Genomic DNA, 19,189 nt, shown 5'->3' on the forward strand with positions numbered 1-19,189 from the left:
AGCTAGCTTGAGCAAAGAGCATAGGCAGCACTTTTCCAAGTTTTTTGCCTAAGTTAATGCAATATGGACTAAACATAAAAAAAAAAACAATTCCTCCTACCCAAGAAAAGCAATAACACACAGTCCTTTGTCGATTGAGGTTTTCTGCAAGGCCAAGCAGAAGCGTGAATCTGAACTGTTGCTGAGATGATGAGAAAATTATCATTCCAGTCAGTCGTGTCGTGAATGGAAGAAAGTGAACAATGTGTGCCTGCGTGTTGAAAAGTGCAAAAACATTCTGAAGACAACAAAACAAAATCAAAGCAAGCTTTGATAAGCTCTGGTGATGAGTTTTACTCTTGTATTTTTTGATTGGCTGTTCCTTTCATTTTAGTTCGGTGTTGTTGTTTTTTTTTTTTTTTAATTTGCACACCTGCAACACTCATCAGGAAAAGCGGCTTGGATAATAGATGGATGGAATTTGCGGATATTTATATATTTTTTTACTTTTGTTTTTTATTTTGGGAGGGGGTTTGCTCTTGTGTTTAGATATGTTGCTGTGTTTTGTACCACCTTAGAGAAGAGGCTTTTTTTTTAGTAGCGTATATCACAAACGACACTGGCTTACATTTAGTATATCCGATCTGTGTTTACTCAATTTTTGCACTGGCACATTTAAAAGGTTTTTATTCACATTTGTAAAAGACCTGAATGTGAAGAAAGCAGTTTCCACACAGTTTTTTTTCCCTAATTACGCTGTCATGACACAAATCCCATGTGTGTAACCCCCCCCGTGCCCCCCCCCCCCAAAAAAAAAACAACGTGTCACTTGAACCATGCAGTTTAAATGCAGCCAAAGTGAACTCGGGTTGAACTTCTACAATTTGACAATTTCTATTTCAAGGTGTGGTGTGTCGTTCAAAGTCTAAAGGATGTCTGTGGCTTCAGGTGTCACTTCTGTTCAAAAGAGCCCCCACCCCCAATGTGACACATTTTCATCAAAACAGCTAGTGGAAAAGTTTTTATTAGACCTCATGGGACATGCTCAAAGCATCATGTCATTGTTGGCTGATTCAAGTGTATTTGTTTCATTGAGGTAGCAAAACAAATAGTACTGAAGCAAACTGTGACAACTTTAATTTAGAACAAGCCCTCTGGTGCATGAGCTCATCTGTTTGATGTTAAGAAAGACTTTCTGCGTTGGAATTGTGTTGTATGCTTCAGTAAACGCCACAACCGAAAACCAAGAAAAACTATTCTTTCCATCATCATTTTGAAAGGTCACCGGATTGTCTTGTCTTTGTTTTGCTTATAACAGTTGTAACTCTGTATCAATTCTCAAACTTTTACAACTCAAGGCCCAATTCTGAAACATTATTTCCTACCCGAACCGTTAGAATCACTTTCATCCATAGAAAGACCCAAATTTGTGCGCGTGCGATAATTGAAATTTAATGGCGACTCACTGAAAAATTGACCAGACTCGTTTTGAGTCCCAAATTCAGTTGAAATCCCTTTAATGCTGTTGAAATTGTTTTAAAATATTGTCATTTTTTTCCAACTTCATGTTTTTAAAACATGACTTATGCATCATACTTTTTTTTCCCTTCCCTTCCTTTAGTTGGCTTTGCTCACGGTGAAGGAACTGAAATCATCAATGGAGGGTAAAGAATATGCTTTCAAATTGAGCTCTGATGACTGTTTTCATGTTCGTGTTGTCATATACAAATGCAAGTCGATAGATGAGAAAAGCGTTTATTTCAGTTAGTTCGATTTAAAAAGAAAAAAAAGTGAAACTCATGTACTCTCCGTGGAGGAAACAATTTCATGATGTAAATTACAGCTTGCGCCAAACAAAAATCCCATACTCACTTTTTCAATAAATGTGAATATTACTTTTAAAATAATCCAAATTAATTTTGATATAGAAACAAGGTACTCTATGACTTTTTCGAATGTTTTTTTATCACCTTTATGTTTATTGAGTCTGTGTAATTTGGCTGAACTACTGCAATAACGAAACTTTTTGACCAGATTCAAATTCATCGCTTGTACTCCTTCAACTAATTTTGCCTTCACGATGAGAACACAACCCATTTGCACATTCAATACCAAAGCAAATCACAACCACATTAGTAAACATGATGAGGATTCCCAAGTTTGCTTATTGATATAAATTCACCTTTTCATTTCTTCCAGGCCGGGCATGTTGGGATCAAACATGGGCAACTTCCCGTGGCTTGCCGACTCGTGGCCCGCTCCTAATCTGATGCACAACAGCAAAGACTCCATCAACTCCTGTTCCGACAAACTAAACTCGGAGAAATATTACAACGGTAAGAAAGTGTGGGAGTAAACACTTTTTTTTTGGGTGGGTGTGTATTGTGTTCCACATTTCTGTACAGCTGTCGGTATGGCCAACTACCACCCGGAGAAGCGCAACATGGCATCCGGCGACAGTCCCATCTACAGCACCATCAACGCGGCGGCCGAGGAGGACCTGCTGAGCTATTACGACACCTACTCCAGTGCCTCCTACAAACAGGGGCCCGACCCGTATAGCAGCAGCCCGGCACTGTCCAACAGTGGCCTGGTGGCTCTGGAGCAGGACTTGGACCAGTGGACTGCCCAGTCGGGAAACTCCACCTCAGAATACGCCAAGCTGCACTACACCAAGAAGAGCAACGGTGAATGGATTGCTGTTTTTTTTTCTTCATGCAGCCCTAACAAGGTTGCAGAATGTATTGGTTCAACATCTGCTGCTGTCCTGGCAACCACCAGGACATCGAAGCCCGAGAGGCATAACAATAAGATGTCCTTGCTCCGTGAATTCCATTCCATGTCTAAACACTAAACTCAATTCAATTTATTTATAAGGCACTCGAAGAACAACCGCAGTTGAAACAAGACGCTGGCGTAAATAAAAAATAAAAATGAAGACAAATGAACATTATTTAGAAACAATTCAACAAGAACAGTCTCGAGCTGCATGAAAGTCAAGTAATATAAAAAACGTTTTTGAGTTGAAACACATGACTTTTGTTTCGATTTGCATATCCACAAATAGCTGCAAAAATAAAATAAAAAAGACTGGTCATGATAGAGAAGAGTTGACTTTTTTTGTTGCCATTTCCCAATAAATTTTCTGTGAGTAAAAAAAGCATTTTCACATTCTTAACTCGCACTCTTGTGCGAAAATAAGTTGTTGATAACTAAATTCAAATGAAACAGTAAATTTCTCAGTCTTAGTGTTGGTCATGTAGGTGTCACACATACCCGGATTAAAAACCAATTGTCAAAACAGCCCACCTTAAGATTGATTAGTGTTGCAAAAAAAAAAAAAAAATTAAAATAACACAAAGCAGAGCCCATTCATTTGAATCTGCATGCGACGCTCGCTGAACTGAGGTCTCGCATGATAGGAGCTGATTGCATGATGTCATTCATTGCAACAGTCCATAATTTGGGATAATAATTGCAAAAAAATTTAAAAATCTATAAAAATAAAGAAATAAAAAAAAAATAGTTAATGCACTGAGCTCAGTATTGCTGGACAAACATGCCTTACATACTTGATGCCCTTGAAGCTAGAAAAATAAATTGTCACAGAGAGATGAGTGTTCTTCATGCCCGAACAGGTTGAGCAAGTGGCCTGAAGTAGTCATTGAAGCATGCTGTCATGATTGTGCTCTTGACAGAGAAACTGGTCAAGCAGAGATCCAGCGGGTCGGTGTGCACGCCAGCGCCTCTCACCTGGGTGGACGTGCTGTCTCTTCCTCTTCCTGCCAACAAGAACGAACATCGCCCAGAGGTGGACGGCGGGGGCCAGTGCAGGTAAGACGGCTATCAACCTTCCTCTTCCTTTTTTAAAGGACAAGGACATACAGGAACAGAGGGGCTCATTTGCATAATATCCACCTTACAATGAGTATCGCCACCAATGCATGACATGACCGGCACTTCCGGAGAGGAGTTTGTTGGGAATTCATATGCTGCACACAGTGCAGTGCAGTGATCCTTCACTGGGTTGCCCTGTGAGACTATCAGGTGTGCTGTGGGAAATACCTGTAATCTAAATGTATTTATTCATTTATTTATTGATAGTTTTGGGGGCGGATATTCGCAGCAAGGCCCTATTGAACAGCAAAATAGCACCCCGTCAAATTTTTGATCATTTCTACCAGGATTCAAGAGGACACAGAGTTAAATGCATACAAACTCCTAATCCCACTACAGTGATCCCTCGCGGTTCGTTTATCGCGGCTTCAGTGCATCGTGGATTTTTTTCAAACATTCATATAAAAATAATTTTAAGTCCGCAAAAAGCCCGCAAAAGGTCGTCGAGAAGCAGCGAAAGTCAGCAAAACAACAGCGAGTCACATTGAGCAACATATACAGTACTACATGTATGTTTACTGTATTTTGTTATTCATAATTATTATTTTACTTTATGTTAACTGTTTTGTTCAGCGCTTTGTTACAGCTGCCGCTGTTGTGAAAGTGCCATATAAATCAGCATATATTGTACTGTATTGTATAAACTAACCTAACTTATACATGTTTAAATCTATTCGTATACAGCATTACGTTTTGTTAATTACTTCAAAATTTACTTCTACATGTATGTATACCATTAAATTTGGCCTTATAAATATTATGTACATGTACCTATATGGAGGGGGGGTGGTCACTACTTTGCGGATTTTCGTTTATCGCGGGTGGTTTTGGTCCCCATTAACCGCGATAAACGAGGGATTACTGTAATGCAATACGCAAGCCTACCCATCAGTGCTTTCTACCTAACCTGCCCACTGTATTTCAGTTGTAATGCCCCCGTGCCCCTCACCTCGCGTTCTCCACCCGACCTTTACATGTGTAAGTCTGTGTTGTGCCTGGATGTGTAATTGCCTGTTTGCTGAGGTGTCTTTTTTTTAATCCATACTGTGCTTACCTCGCAGGAGATTAGTCTTTTTTTTTGTATATGTATAAATATCATGATTTGGGTGGGGGCTGCAGTTTTATTGAAGATTGCAGCAGTTTCCTGTCTAACTTATTCAAAGCAAACTTTTGATCTGAGTGTGGCTTGAGCAAATGCATAGGTGTCTGCAGTCGGCGCTCTGTGGTTCCCGAGTGTTTTGCGTCTCTTCTAACTAATTGTGACAGGTTGGATTGCAGACAGAACGACGTGGCATGGCAGGGTTGCTCTGACCGTGCCGTGTCTTTACTGATGGCATTAGCCGTAATCTGACAAAATGAATTAACTCATTGTGTTTTGCAGTGGCATGTGCGACATTTAATTGAGCCTGTTGGCACTGACAATGTTAGTCACAAAAGTGCTCCTGGTACTTTGAAATGAAAGCAACTCTCAGGAAATGCTGTTTGGAGACTGCCATGTTATATAGATATTTAGTTCGTTACGCTTCCCTCATGTGTTGAAAACATCATTAAAAAACAATCGCTATAAATCACAGGTATATGTGATATCGCCGGGATTTTGAATTGATTTGATTGAATTTGCCTTTATTTTATACACATCTTATTTGTTTATTTGCCAATTCATATTTTATATGACATTCGTTTTCTGGAGAAAAAATCCCCCGAAATTACTCACCACTTTTTTCCCCAGAGTACTTTTTTACTCTTATGAAATTCTTTTTATGAAGGGCTGCTTTTTATTTGAGTGATATTCTTCCGTAACCATTTTTGGCCACTCTACCCACCTGCGGTTATTGATAAAAATTATAGCAGCTGCTTTCATTTTAGAAAATACATTACAGATTTTTATTTAAATGTGAACTTCTATCCTTAAGGCACCACTGTATATGTATGAGGTGGTTCTATGAAATTTTCCTGTTTTTAGAGGTTGAGCTACATGTGTCTGGGCCATGACTGGGAAGGGTTCAATGTGCAGGGGTGTCAAACTCTTTTCACATTGTGGGCCACATACGGACTCGGTAGATGTCCAGTGGGCCGAACCATTAACATTATACCATACTGTACTATGAATCGCCAAAATATCATCCCTTTCCTTTGTTTTGGTCTCAAGAAGTATTGATTGGCGCTTTCATATCATTTGCTGCGTTGGGTCTACCTCGGTGACAGACTGAGACTGCCGTTTTCTTCCCCGATCAAAACAATGTTGTCTTCTACTGTGATCAAAACAGTGGGCCCCCTAGCGGATAATCCACAAATGGCATTTTATTTAAAATATTCATTCTGTCTCTTTAATGCATTTTTTTTTCACTTTTAAATGATCCCGCGGGCCAGATCGAACCTCCTTGGGGGCCGGTTCCGACCCGTGGGCCGTATGTTTGACACCACTGCTCTAGCGCAATGTGTGCTCCCAAAAGGTCTGCTATGCACTGTACTATGTAACTGGGGGACAAGTCGAGTAGGAGGTAACACTTCACCATAAAAAAACTGTTAGCACCTAGGCTACCGTATGCTAATCCTCGCGGAACACAATGTATGTCCTGGCTTGTCCATCAACATTCTGGAACAGTGAGGTCGATGAAATCATTTACAATGCATTTTCCTACCATTACTAACCCAAACCCAAACAAACAAGAAAGAAAAAGAGTCGTGAGATGTTCTGAATATGTAGCCCTTGCCTTGAAGACAACCACTTGGACTGCAGTGTCTTATCTTTGTGGTCTTGTAGCTCCAGTGAGGAAGACGATGACTGGTGTCCCCCGCTGCCCGCCAGAACCTATCTGATGGACGAACCTTCCACAGCCCTCCAGCAGTTCCACTCTGCTACGTCCTCCCCTCAGCGAGACCCGTTGAACCCCACCGACAGTCCCCGTCCGCAGCACGTGGACCTGCTGGCTAGTCAGCACTCTTACTTTTCCCAGTCCAACCCGGATCTGTTCACCAAGACCGCTGAGATGCACCATGGTAGCAGCCGCTGGGCAGAAACCTTGAGGGGCAACGGCTTTTCCAAAGGTCAGTGGAAACCGAGTGTTATGTGAGGCAAAAATCAGATCCCATTTATTTTTCAAGCTCTTTGGATCCTCAAGGCTGATAACCACACATGCTTGTCAGGACAATCTCATGCCGCGCCTGGCAATTTGAGCCCTGCGGCTCTGGCGCACAGATGCAGGAACAAGAAGAAATCCCCGAAGGATGGAACACTCAGGCGGGAGCCACATACCCAAGCAGGTATCACAGACCCTGTAGCATTGTCTGTGCTTTTGCGCCACATGACACTGAAATGTAGGCCAATGTATCAAAGTAAGTCTCATGTCATAAAAACATTTTTTTAAAATGTAGTATGAAACACTGCAATAATAGCCAAGTCAGAGCATTAGGAGGTTGAAGAGGTGAATGTATTTTTTTATGTTAAAAAAAATGCCTTTTTATGTAAAAAAAAACCCACACACCCAATAATCGTTTAAAATCCCCGTAAAGCAAACATAAAGAGACTTTGACACACTACAGAGAAGAGTGTTGTTCACAACCCTGTCAAAGTATATAAAATAAGGCTTCAAAATGGTGAGAAATGAAGCTGTTCTCTGCCTCGCCGCGTCTGCTCTACACACTGGAACCACACCAAGCTCACGTGTCAATCAAATGACATCATTTTGGGGTAGCAATCGGGAAATTCAGGGTAACTCGTGAATGGCTAAACAATCCGATTTTTTTTTTGTCAGTAAGTTTGACTGTCGTGCGATCATCTGGCAATCGTGAGCCAATTAAACTGTTTCAAACAGTTTTTCCAAAATGCACAGACAGAACCGTACCTCTGTTCTTCATGATGCCAGCTCAAACCTGTTGTGTCATGAGTTGCAAGACCGTGGCTTTAATAACATTATGTCGCACTACCAAACCAAAGACAACACAACCTTGGACTAATCAAATGACTGGATAGTCGACGAATCTCTAATGTTTAAACCACAAAAATGATCAGACCTAAAAGTAATGTCACAGAGCATTGCTTGGTATTTCGGGCCGTGCAGCGCAGCAAGGAGGAACGGTAATATGTCGACCCCAAAACGGCTCCTTGCTGGAGACCTATTTCCAATGCAGAGTTCAAACTTAAGGCGATCGGTTTCGCAGTTGAACACGGAAATAGAGTAGAGGCAAGAGAGTTCAACTTTAAGGAGTCAATGTTATAACTGTCAGTTTTACTGACATTTGATCATTCTGTGGCAACGTTCATTTTATTTTACCATATTCATGTTTGAACAAGTTGTTTCCGTATTCATCCTGTTAATGTGTTTTGAAATGCACTTTGAGAATGAAATTGCATACAATATAATGAAAAATAAGTAGTATTGAATGAACCAGATGAGATTAAAGTGTCTCTAGAGCAGGGGTGGGCAATTATTTTCCCGGGGGGGAGGGGGCAAATGAGAAGCAGAAAATATTGTGGAGGGCTGGGCCAAAAGTTAGAAACAGAAATAGAAAATAAAGAAGATAGACATTCTCCTCCACCAACACATTTAGCACAGGTTCTCCTCAAAGATGTGTACTGAGCCCCCTGTTGTTCACGCTCTACACATTTGACTGCTCTCCGACTCTTATTAGCGGTCCAGTTTGCGGAAAGTTTTTAACATGATAACAATCAAATCATTCTCGGAAATGTTAATTTACTCGAGCCACAAGCAATTCACTCTGTGCATGGAAATTGCCAGAATCGGACTGAGTAAGAATCGCTTCCTTGTTTTTCAAAGTCTCGTAGATTTGAGTCTTTCCAACTCCAGGCGTCTCCTGAATGTTTCGTACTTTGTTACCCGCTTCGTTTAATCAGATACATATCACTTTCCCTTCCATGGTCATTACTCGCTCCCTCTTTCTTCGGTATGGTATGCCTAAAGTAGGTGATATTTAAAGGCATCTGTGGCCATGGGGGCACCCATCTGCCTCAAGCGGTCAAACCTTTATGCCTATTTTCCCCCCTAATACGAGTGGTAACTAAGCAGGGTGTTTATTTCCCACATGGCCACAGATCTGCCCCCTCTTCCGGCCCCCCCACCGCCTGAGAACTCCCTGCAGCCTCTTGCCGATGTTGTGACCCTCGCAAGCGACAACCATGTCTCCTCCCACCCGAGAGCAGCCGCAAAATGGTCATCACAGGGTAGGTGGATGTAAAGATAATAACAGCTGGATGACTTTTAATGCGATGACCATATCCTGTACCGTCACATCAGGTTTAGCGTTTGACCTATACACAGTACTAGCTGGTTCGCCGCCCTCCGGGCGGCTCATCAGCTAGTTCCTGCGGAAGGCTGGTAAGGTGGGCCTTTGGCCCACAAAAGTGTTGTTGCTTGGTTCAACTTTTTGTTCATCTTCATTGCTTATCGCGAAAATAAAGAGATGTTTAGCTCTACTAAATAACTAACAATTTCATTGCAATGCTTGTGGGTAGACAACATTTTTTCGCCAAGATGCCCGCGCGATCGTAGTGAGCGGCGCAGTGGCGGCGCGCAGTGGCGCGGTGAAGTAGGTACGTTTTGAAAAGGGACAGACGGAAAGACAGACCGCGTGCGGGACGACGCGCAATATATATATATAGAAGATGTTGAAATAGATTCATGTGATCCGCTTGTCATTTACAGATGAGAATGTAATCCAGTACGGGTCGTCCAACCAGATGTCCGGCTGTGGGTCACTGGTCGGCGTCTTTACCCAATCCCCAGCTTCTGGACAGGTGATGGGCGAACCATCTAGCTGCTAGTCATACACACCACTGATTCAGTTGGGAAATCCATGTGTAGTCCTGCTGTTGCATTATTACGTTATGCTTATCCGAACAGCATAATAGCCAAAATTCTAACTCAGGTTTCTGCCTAGCGACAAGGACCAGGAAAAACAATGATAAAAATATTTTTTATTTGCCAATACAGTGGTACCTCTACTTATAAAATTAATTGATTCTGGAAGAAATTTCTTAACTAGAAAATGTTGTAAGTAGAGACGTGTTTTCCATGTACCGGTAATTGCCTTAATTTGTTCCAAGCCCCACCAAAATTCAGACATAAATGTTTCCTAAAGTATAACAATGCATCAAAATATGTAACAAATACATGTTACAATTAAAATCTCCAAGGCAAACATCACCATAGTGAGCGATCGCCCGACTGGTGAGCACTAACTGAGTGATTCACATTTACGTAAAACTATCGGAACATCTCATGGCCCGAGTGGCGAATGACGAGGACGCTGCATCTACACACATAGACACATTCGGTAAAGGCCCCTCTTAGCCAATGGGATACCAGGATAATGCTCAGTACTAGCTGGTGGCAGAGCAGCTATGAGTGTGTTGCGTTCAGGAACCTCGCATCTGCTATTAGCAGCCCATACTGTATTTTTACCTTTCGTATCTTGACATTTCTTTCGTAACAAGATGCAATATTTTCCTGCTGATGCGTTTTGTTACTTGAACATTTTGTATGTAGAGATGTTCATAAGTAGAGGTACCACTGTTTATTAATTAAATCCTGACATTTATGCCTAACAAGCAGGACCATGAAGAAGAATCCAACACTTCTGTAGATCTACATTGCTGCACCAACTTTTCTGCCTTATCACAGACCAGAAAACATGATCTGTTCAGTTAGGTTGCGCCCTCTATTTAGCTTACATTTTAATTAAATTGATGTTTCTGAGTAGTAACAAAGACCCCAAAAATTATAGCTTCTTACAATTATTCAGATTACTGCAAATTCTTGCAACATAAAATCGTAATTAAAATTTTCGTATAGCAATTTTCATCTATTTTTGCATCTGCCAACAAGCTAGCTAACAAAAAAATCATAATTAAGATAAGATATCCTTTATTTGTCCCACACTGGGGGAATTTACAGCCTCCAGCAGCAAGAATGTAGGTAGAAAGAAGACAGAAGAAAAAAAACAACAAACACTGTTCAATTAAGTGCAATATAAACACAAAATGGATAAATCGCAGTGCTATTTACAATTGTCTTTCACATCATTTAATCATTATTATTATTATTGTTATTTTTATTCAGCAGCCTGACAGCAGTCGGTAGGAACGAGCGTCGGTATCTCTCCTTATTGCAGCGCGGGTGTAACAGTCTCTGGCTGAAGGAGCTACCAAGTGCTGTCAGTTTTAATTAAATCTTGATTTTCTTTTACAACAAACAAGAAGCGCTAGGAAAAACTATTAATTAAAACATTCCTGTTCATCTGCATTTGGAGATGGGGATAACTTAAGCAAGCTGCTTCCATTGCATAGCCACATATCGCATCTTAGCACCGCTGACTGTGCTACTTTTGTTTCCTTCCAGAACCTTATGTGAGCCGACATCTTCTCAATTTCCTTCTTTGTGAGCCATCCATTTAAAAAAGTGTGAAAAATAAATGAAGAACTTCACATCCAAGCTGTCTGTAAAATGTCCAGACTCAATCCATGGGACCTTTTCACAATTCCTACAGTGTTTTGTCATCCTGGATTATTGAAATAAAAATAAAGTGTACATATTAGCTCATGCTAATCCATAGCTACCATTAAATTGTGCACATCTATGACACGGTGACAAGCGTGTGCATCTGTGTTTAATGTTTGCATTGACTGTGTGCCAAAGTCAGGAGGCCACAACAGTGATGGTGTGCTGTCTAAGAGGTATTTGCTTTTGTAATTCTCTGCTGCTATTAAAACGCACACGCGCGCGCGCACACACACACACACACACACACACATACACACACACACACATACACACACACACACACACACACACACACACACACACACTCTACTTGACCTGTGGGCAACACTATCAAACCATTTGCATGCAACAGCGCCCACTGGTGGCCCAGATGGGAATTGGACCACATGCAAATGACTGGGACAATGAAAATTAATCAATAGCAAATGCTTGTGAAATAAACCGGTATTCTAAACTCATATAGTAACAAATAGATTTGTTTATGTAAGACTTTTCATATTTCTTTAGTCCATTTTTATTTTGTATTGGTTAATTTGAGAACACTTCAATTCATTAGTCCGTTTTAAATATAAAGTATATGAATTAACACTGTTTGTGAAACAAGCAGTTATTTTTCGATTATATTTTAAAGTTCAATTCATTACATATTTTCTCATTGTATAATTTTATATAAAGACTTCCCAACTCTATAAAACACTTAAGTGTTTTATAGAGTTGCTATTTTTCACATTTTAATTTTCAATGTATTATTTGTTCATTCATAGAATATCCAAGATGTGGATCTACATTTTGAATATAATACACATTATTTGAAATTAATAAACATTATCAATATAGCTGAAATTTTCCATTTGATTTATGGAAAATAAAATAATATATCGAAACAAATGTTCAATAAATCTTATGTAATAAATGTTACTTCAGGTTCCCCAATAAAATAATGGATTAACTATTTCACACAGCAATTCCCTTTTAAAGGTATCAAAAATCATTCATTATCCTTAAAATAATAGATAGTTTATTTTTGTTGCTTTGACAAGGATGCAACCTGACAATAAAGTGGATGTGTATGTCCCTTACTTGTGGTCGTTTATATTTGATCTTATTAAAACGTTGCCCCTATTTTGTGTGAATGCAATTCCTTCCACTTTTGTTGTATCAGCTACAGAAAAACGTGTGTGGGAGAGCCAAAAGTCGTTTTGGATCTCGGATAGAATATTTTTGAATGTATCGCTGAGAAAATGATGTGAATATTACATTTGAATCATAAAGTGTCAGTGCACGTGTGTACTTATTGATCTGCGTGTCTGTGAATACTGCACTGTTCTGTGACACCCCTGTACATCGCCACTGGCTTTGATCCATTCATTATTTTTTAATAAATCCATTTTTAAAATACCGGGTGATTGCATGGTGTGTCGGAAAGGTTCCAGGACTGCTCGACAAGAGATACATTTCATTTCCAAAGGTTTCAATTTTCACAATTTGGATGTCGTCCCCACAATGGAGTCATACTGACAATGTCAGTTTGGGACTAAATTATGACGAGCTCATCATTACATGGTTTCAGATTCATACCTTGAGTGACATCTGCCACAGTCTTTTGCTCCACTTGCTCACTAACGTTGAATCTCCTGCTTTGAAACCCGAACCTTAGTTTCACATTCAATATTAAAACCCTAATGCTCATTTAAAACCCGACTGAGACCCTAACCCTCATTTCAAACCCTACCTTGAAACCCTAACTGTAATTCAAAACCCTCCTTTAGATCCTACCTCTATTTTAAACCCTAATCAGAGTTCAAACCCCTACTTTGAAACTGATTTTTTGAAACTTTGAATTCCTAATCAAACTTTAAAACCCTAACCCAGGTTTTAAACCCTACTTAGAAACCACAACCTTGATTTAAAACCCTACTTTGAAACCCTAATCCTAGATTATAACCCTACGTTGAAACCATAACCCTGGATTAGTACATTTATCCTAATTTGTAACCCTACTTCTAACTCAAATCGCTTATTTGAAAACCTAACCAATGCCTGGTCTGGTCATCTTGCTTGCCCTTGGAAACAATAACCATTATTATTTTTTGGATGTCCAATTTTACTGACTTCACCCTAACTCACAACCGTAATTTGTAACCTTGCTTTAGATCAAAACTCTCACTTGAAACTAACGTCAAAATTGTAACCCTAACCCTCACTTGAAAGATGAATTTGAAACCCAATACCTATAATTTGCAAGCAACCCTAACCCTAGCTTGAAACCACACTCCAACCATCAAGCCCTTGCACTAATTTGAAACCCTAACCTGAAACTCCTCATTTAAAATCCTTACACAAACTCAAAGCCCTCATTTGAGGCCCTTAAGCATAGGTGTCAAACTGAGGTCCTGGAGGGCCACTGTTCTGCATGTTTTCCAAGTCTCCCTGTTGCACCACACCTGATTCAAATGATCAGATCATCAGCAAGCTCTGCGGAAGCCTGACATTGAACCTGTTCTTCCTGAGACTTGGAAAACATGCAAGACAGCGGCCCTCCAGGACCTGAGTTTGACACCTTTGCCCTAAAGTAAAACCCACATTTGGAACACTAATGCTGGCCTAACTCTAATGTCGATAAAAACGATACCCCTTAACATAATTTGAAACCCTACCAAACCATGAAGATAACTGGAAAGCCTAACTTGAAACCGTAAACCTAATTTGGAACCACAACTTGAACTGTTTATTTGAAACTCTAACTTGAAACGTTGATTTGAAGCCCCAACCCTACCTTGAAGCTCTAATTTGAAAATATATCCCAAATTTTAAACTGGAATTTGAAACCCTAACTCTAACTTCAAACATAAATCTGAAACCCTAACTCCAAAAACGTATTTCCTAGCAACTTTAACCCTAGTTTGAAACCTTATTCCAAACGTCCGAGTGTCACCCGTAAATAGGTTTGGTTGACTGGCCAGCAATTGTCCTTTAAAGTTTTGGTGGCATTTTCAGCATTTTGAAAGGAAAGCGCGCAGTCATCACTTAGGGCTTTCAGGGTTTTGTGTTTTCAGCAGATTCCCTCCAACAACAAAACAGCACAAGCGAGCAGCGCCCCACGATTGGTCACACCCCCACTGTTCGGCGTTTCCCTGCGGCAAACAAAACTTTCCCGACGTTTGCAGCAACACTCGGCCTTGTCTGCATGCGCGTGGACTCATCAGAGCGGCGCTTACACTTTGCTTTGGGAAAGGAAAGCACGCCGGCCAGGTGAGAAAAGCAGAGCATTAATCTTCATCATCGTAGTTTCTCATTCAGTCTTTGTCTGAAATTTTTTTTGGGGGGGAACAATTCCTCAAAACATGGGGGGGGGGGGGGGGGGTAAAACTCGTAATATTGTCATTTCATCTGAACTTTGCCTTGGTTTTTATTTCTAGAAAATTAATGCATTTCTTCCCAAAATATCGTCCTCCCACCCCATTTAAGTATCCCATTTTTATTTAAAGAAAAAATTTGATTGTTTTCTTTCCAAAAATGCTGTTTTTTCACTCCATGCATTAATACAAAGTAAAACGTTTTTTGCACAATTGTAATCTTTGGAAACACGTTTCTCAAAACAGATTAATTTTTCTGAAGATTGGTACTTTTTGTTAAATTTTTCCAAATTCCAATTTGTGTCTCAGAAAATTTTAACTTTTTTTCCTTTAACATTAGGGTTTTTTTCTGATATTTTTTTTAAATTAGGACTTTCCTCTCTTTTAAAACGTTTTTTTCAATTATTTCTTAGAAAATGTTTACTATTTGTCTCACCATGTTCCAATTTTTGACTGAAAATGGTCACTTCTTTGTCATATTTGGACTTTTTTTCTTTATAAATTAACACTTTCAACTTGAATTAATGGGATTATTTCTCAATAAAAAGTAGCTTTTTTCCCCACTGATTTTTCACAATTTTACAAATGTTATAGTCCATTTTGATTGTTGTTCATTAAAATTCTTTGGAAAGATGAATTTCTTACCAGTGTTTTTTTAAACAATCCCACTTTTGTTTCCCCTTATAAACGACAACGGCCCACCTACGAGGCAGCTCATTCGGTTGACATGAAAGCACGAGCTCATGCATGTTTTGTGTGTGTGTGTCTGTGTGTGTGTTGGGGGGGGGTCAGTATGTACAGCTTCATGGGAGGCGGCTTGTTCTGCGCCGGGGTAGGCAACATCCTCCTGATCGTCTCCACGGCAACCGACTATTGGATGCAATACCGCCACTCCAGCAACTACATGCATCAAGGCCTGTGGCGCTACTGTGTGCCCGGCAAGTGCATGACACACACGGACAGCATCGGTAAGACCAAAACACACACGCACAAGAGCATTTGAATTCCATATGAATTTAGCATTTATTTGGTAGACTGTGTCATGAAACCCAATACACTGCATCAGCCATGAACATTTCATACTGTATATGGTGTGTGTGTGTGTGTGTGTGTGTCTGTGTGTATATATACACTTTTTTCCGGGGTAAAATGGAAGATGATTTGAATTGGAAAATGAAGTTATTGATTCCACTTTGAAATGGGCCATCCATGGAGGTTTGTTTGCTGGTGAATGAAGCGTGAGAGGAAAGTGAGAAGTTGCAGCATTTTGACTGCGCTTGCTTGCATCCCTTCGGTCGGTAGCATACTGGGACGCCACGCGGGCTTTCATGATCCTGTCCCTGCTGGCGTGCTTCATCGGCATCGTCATCGGCGTCATGGCCTTTATCCACTATTCTTCCTTTGACGGCTTCGACAAGACCTTCGCTGCCGGCATCCTCTTCTTCATCTCCTGTGAGCGCCAAAACAGCACTTCCGCATTCCATCCAGCCTCACTTTTTGCCATTTAGTCGCCATCTACATTTCTTGGATTATGTTATTATCGGTTGTGGAGAAAATGCATCCTTTTCTCAAATATATTCTGATTTGTTTTTCCCCCCAGAAATACACCAAATTTTTCAGATTCTCACAAAAATGTTTTGTCAAGATATCAAAAAAAAAGCACCTCACCAAAACAAGTTCTGTCTCAAAATATTCCCCCCCCCCCAAAAGGAATACAGCTTTCTGAAAATATTCACCATTTTCACTGGGGGAAAAAATGCTAAATGTTTACTAATTTTAAAAAGAAAATTGAAATTTTAAAATAATACATCTTACATTCGGTTTTGATACTATTGTTTTTTTGGGTCCTAATTTGTATGCGCCTAGGTTTCTTTGTGCTGCTGGCCATGGCAGTGTACACAGGCGTGACGGTCAACTATTACGGTAAACGCTATGGGAGCTGGCGCTTCTCCTGGTCCTACATCATGGGCTGGGTGGCAGTGGTGCTCACCTTCTTCTCAGGTACTTCTCCTGCTCCCCTTCAACATCATCATCATCATCATCATGACATGCATTCGCAGTTTTGAGAAGTCCTTGTTGCTCGTCGCAGGTATCTTCTACATGTGCGCCTACCGCATGCACGAATGCCCACGGAATTCAAACTCGCGCTGACATCGTCGAGATGCCCGTGCCAACTGCCAACTTCATTTCCTCTTCAACCCTCGTGAATATTCATAAGCAAGGTCAATAAATCACTGAGTGCATCTGCCTGGTTGCCACGTTGTTTTCAAATAAACAGTTCTTTCTTTTTATTGATTGCTTGTAAAAAGAAGGTAAATAGTGTTAATATATTTGAAAAATCCATATGACGCCCTTTAAAGCCTCATGACAAATTTGGGAATTTGTCTTTATTTCTGGATCCTAATTAGATTCAAGTATTCAAAATAATCTTTATGTTTAATTCTCTGAAAAATGGCCATTGTTATTTATTAAAAAAATATTTTTCTCAAAAAATAATTTGAGAAAAACTGTACTCGACGTCACTCGGGTGTTTCCAACTTTTGTTCCCAACAACACAGTAGAACCTCTTACAAAAAGTCCACAAGCATTCACATCATTTTCACTTAGATTTTCATATTATGATACATGTTCACAATATTTCCAGGTATGGAATAGTACAATATGAATGCAAAGACTTGAATAATATTGTATACACTTGGTCATCAAATCGGTGTCAGTTCAGTCTGTCAAATGGGTTGCCTGCAAAGATTTTTAAAGTCCAGCAGGTGTCAGTGACAGAGTATCAATACAGAGTGTCATTGAGTCAACATGCTTCCTGGTGCACTTGGAATTCTGAAGGCATTGCACCATGTTAGCAACTCACCCGAAAGTTAACTGGAAAATAAATTAGCCACAAACAACGGCAAACGACATGAAGTTAAGTCAAAAGATGTTTGGGAATACAGTATATGATTCCCATTTAATGTTGTCCCATTCAAGTTGTAAATGTCGGACTGTGCGTCCGATGGCGCTGGGGCCAGCAAAACTTTTGGAATCCCCAGACTGCACCCCACCGATATCTTTATCTACATTTTGTCAGTCTCCTAAAATGATGGCCAACTTCATTTGTCATAGAACAAGAAAAACGGAACAAATACTATTTCATAATTTCATTTCAAGGGTTGAATTGTATGACTCGTTTATCTGAGGATGGAGCCGATTTTAGCAGAGATGGCAAGAAAACTTGAGATGCTTAAGGCTAAAATAAAATCATTTAAATAGGCTGACACCAGGCAAAAAACACTTCTGGGAGAGAACATGAACTAAAGAGGGCAACAACAACAAAAAAAAGAGGATGGAGTTATACGTTAAATGACCATTATTACATTCTTTACTCTTTGTTTTTATATTATGCGCAACTCTCATTTAATGTGCAATAATGTAATTGTAACGTGCATTTGTTACATATTTTGATGCTTTAGAAAACATTTCAGAATTTTGGAGGGGCTTGGAACTGATTAGGGCATTTACATGGAAAACGCGGCTCTGCTTCCAAAATGTTCAAGTTACTAAATTAACTGGTTCTGGAAGAAATTTCTTAAGTATAGGCATCAGTGCCCTAGTGAGAATTAAATTGAAAACGAGGCGACAGAGGAGATTTCACTGTTACATCTTATATAAAAATGGACGCGGAAACCACATTTTTAACAAAGCAGAGCGCACAACATACTAGCACGTGTTCACACGAAAATTGCGGAAACGAGACAATTGTGACAAACATCAACAGCGAACCACTTTGCTGGGTTGTTTCCGGATGCCCAAGGGGAAACTGCTAAAATAATCACCGTCATGCCAACGAATTGAGAGCCTTGGTTACTTTGAGCGAGTGTGCAAGGAAGCTCATAGCTAAATGAGTTAGCGACCACTTAGAGGTGCTAGCTAGCCATTTATTCCAAGATTCCTGACCACTTACACGTTTAAAGACAGAGATCAAGTTATAGCCACGATAACTTACCAGAAATGACATGAGCACGCCAAACGCGGGCATTCCTGATGATATACTCGGTACAGTCTGTACGGTAAATAGCATGGAGCCACAGCCTCCTTCGACGTTTTTGAAGGGCGGTTTCCTTTTAGGATTAAGAGAACGGCTAGGAAGTTTTTTAGACTATTTTAACAACGCTACACAAATATTTTTTTAACTATTCAAAAACCCTTTAAAAAAGCATATTGTGAAAGCGCTATCTAAATCAGCATGTAATGTATTGTATAACGCTTGCCTGCGCCACACACACTTAAACTACTCAAAAACTCACGTTTGCCCACCCACACCTCCATAGCCTGATAAAGGATCTCTCGTTCTTTTGCGTGCGCAATTTATGATGACGCAGACGGGGATTGTCCTCTAAAGAAATGAGTCCCCCGTCCCCAATTTTGTTTGTTAAACTTCGCAGTTTC

The 19,189-nt window shown here is 40.1% G+C and overlaps 2 protein-coding genes across 4 annotated transcripts in view; both read left to right on the forward strand.

Annotated features, from left to right (window-relative positions):
- Window positions 1-19,189, forward strand: part of LOC127608420 (roundabout homolog 2-like) — a 150,422-nt gene that overhangs the window by 51,058 nt on the left and 80,175 nt on the right. For 2 of the 3 annotated variants that reach the window (XM_052077449.1, XM_052077447.1), the window contains exons 17-25: window positions 1,601-1,643; window positions 2,179-2,315; window positions 2,385-2,666; window positions 3,678-3,813; window positions 6,641-6,924; window positions 7,024-7,140; window positions 8,930-9,058; window positions 9,540-9,631; window positions 11,235-12,792. In XM_052077449.1, the coding sequence (XP_051933409.1) occupies window positions 1,601-1,643; window positions 2,179-2,315; window positions 2,385-2,666; window positions 3,678-3,813; window positions 6,641-6,924; window positions 7,024-7,140; window positions 8,930-9,058; window positions 9,540-9,631; window positions 11,235-11,246 (1,232 nt within the window). In that variant the 3' untranslated portion in view covers window positions 11,247-12,792. Of the gene's footprint in view, window positions 1-1,600; window positions 1,644-2,178; window positions 2,316-2,384; window positions 2,667-3,677; window positions 3,814-6,640; window positions 6,925-7,023; window positions 7,141-8,929; window positions 9,059-9,539; window positions 9,632-11,234; window positions 12,793-19,189 lie in introns of those variants that run through there. The other variant, XM_052077450.1, reaches the window with a different exon arrangement.
- LOC127608474 (lens fiber membrane intrinsic protein-like) lies at window positions 14,391-16,999 on the forward strand. The gene is made up of 5 exons (XM_052077563.1): window positions 14,391-14,648; window positions 15,545-15,720; window positions 16,055-16,204; window positions 16,619-16,753; window positions 16,842-16,999. Exons 1-5 carry the CDS (start codon window positions 14,584-14,586, stop codon window positions 16,901-16,903), a joined length of 588 nt encoding a protein of 195 aa, XP_051933523.1. The 5' UTR covers window positions 14,391-14,583; the 3' UTR covers window positions 16,904-16,999.

The sequence above is a fragment of the Hippocampus zosterae genome, chromosome 10 (assembly GCF_025434085.1).
Source record: "Hippocampus zosterae strain Florida chromosome 10, ASM2543408v3, whole genome shotgun sequence".
Taxonomy (NCBI): Eukaryota; Metazoa; Chordata; class Actinopteri; order Syngnathiformes; family Syngnathidae; genus Hippocampus; species Hippocampus zosterae.

Coding starts and splice junctions, on each gene's coding strand:
- LOC127608474 (XM_052077563.1), top strand. CDS start 14,584: ATGCGCGTGGACTCATCAGAGCGGCGCTTACACTTTGCTTTGGGAAAG. Junction 14,649..15,544: donor AAGGAAAGCACGCCGGCCAG/GTGAGAAAAGCA, acceptor GGGGGGGGTCAG/TATGTACAGCTTCATGGGAG. Junction 16,754..16,841: donor GGTGCTCACCTTCTTCTCAG/GTACTTCTCCTG, acceptor TGCTCGTCGCAG/GTATCTTCTACATGTGCGCC.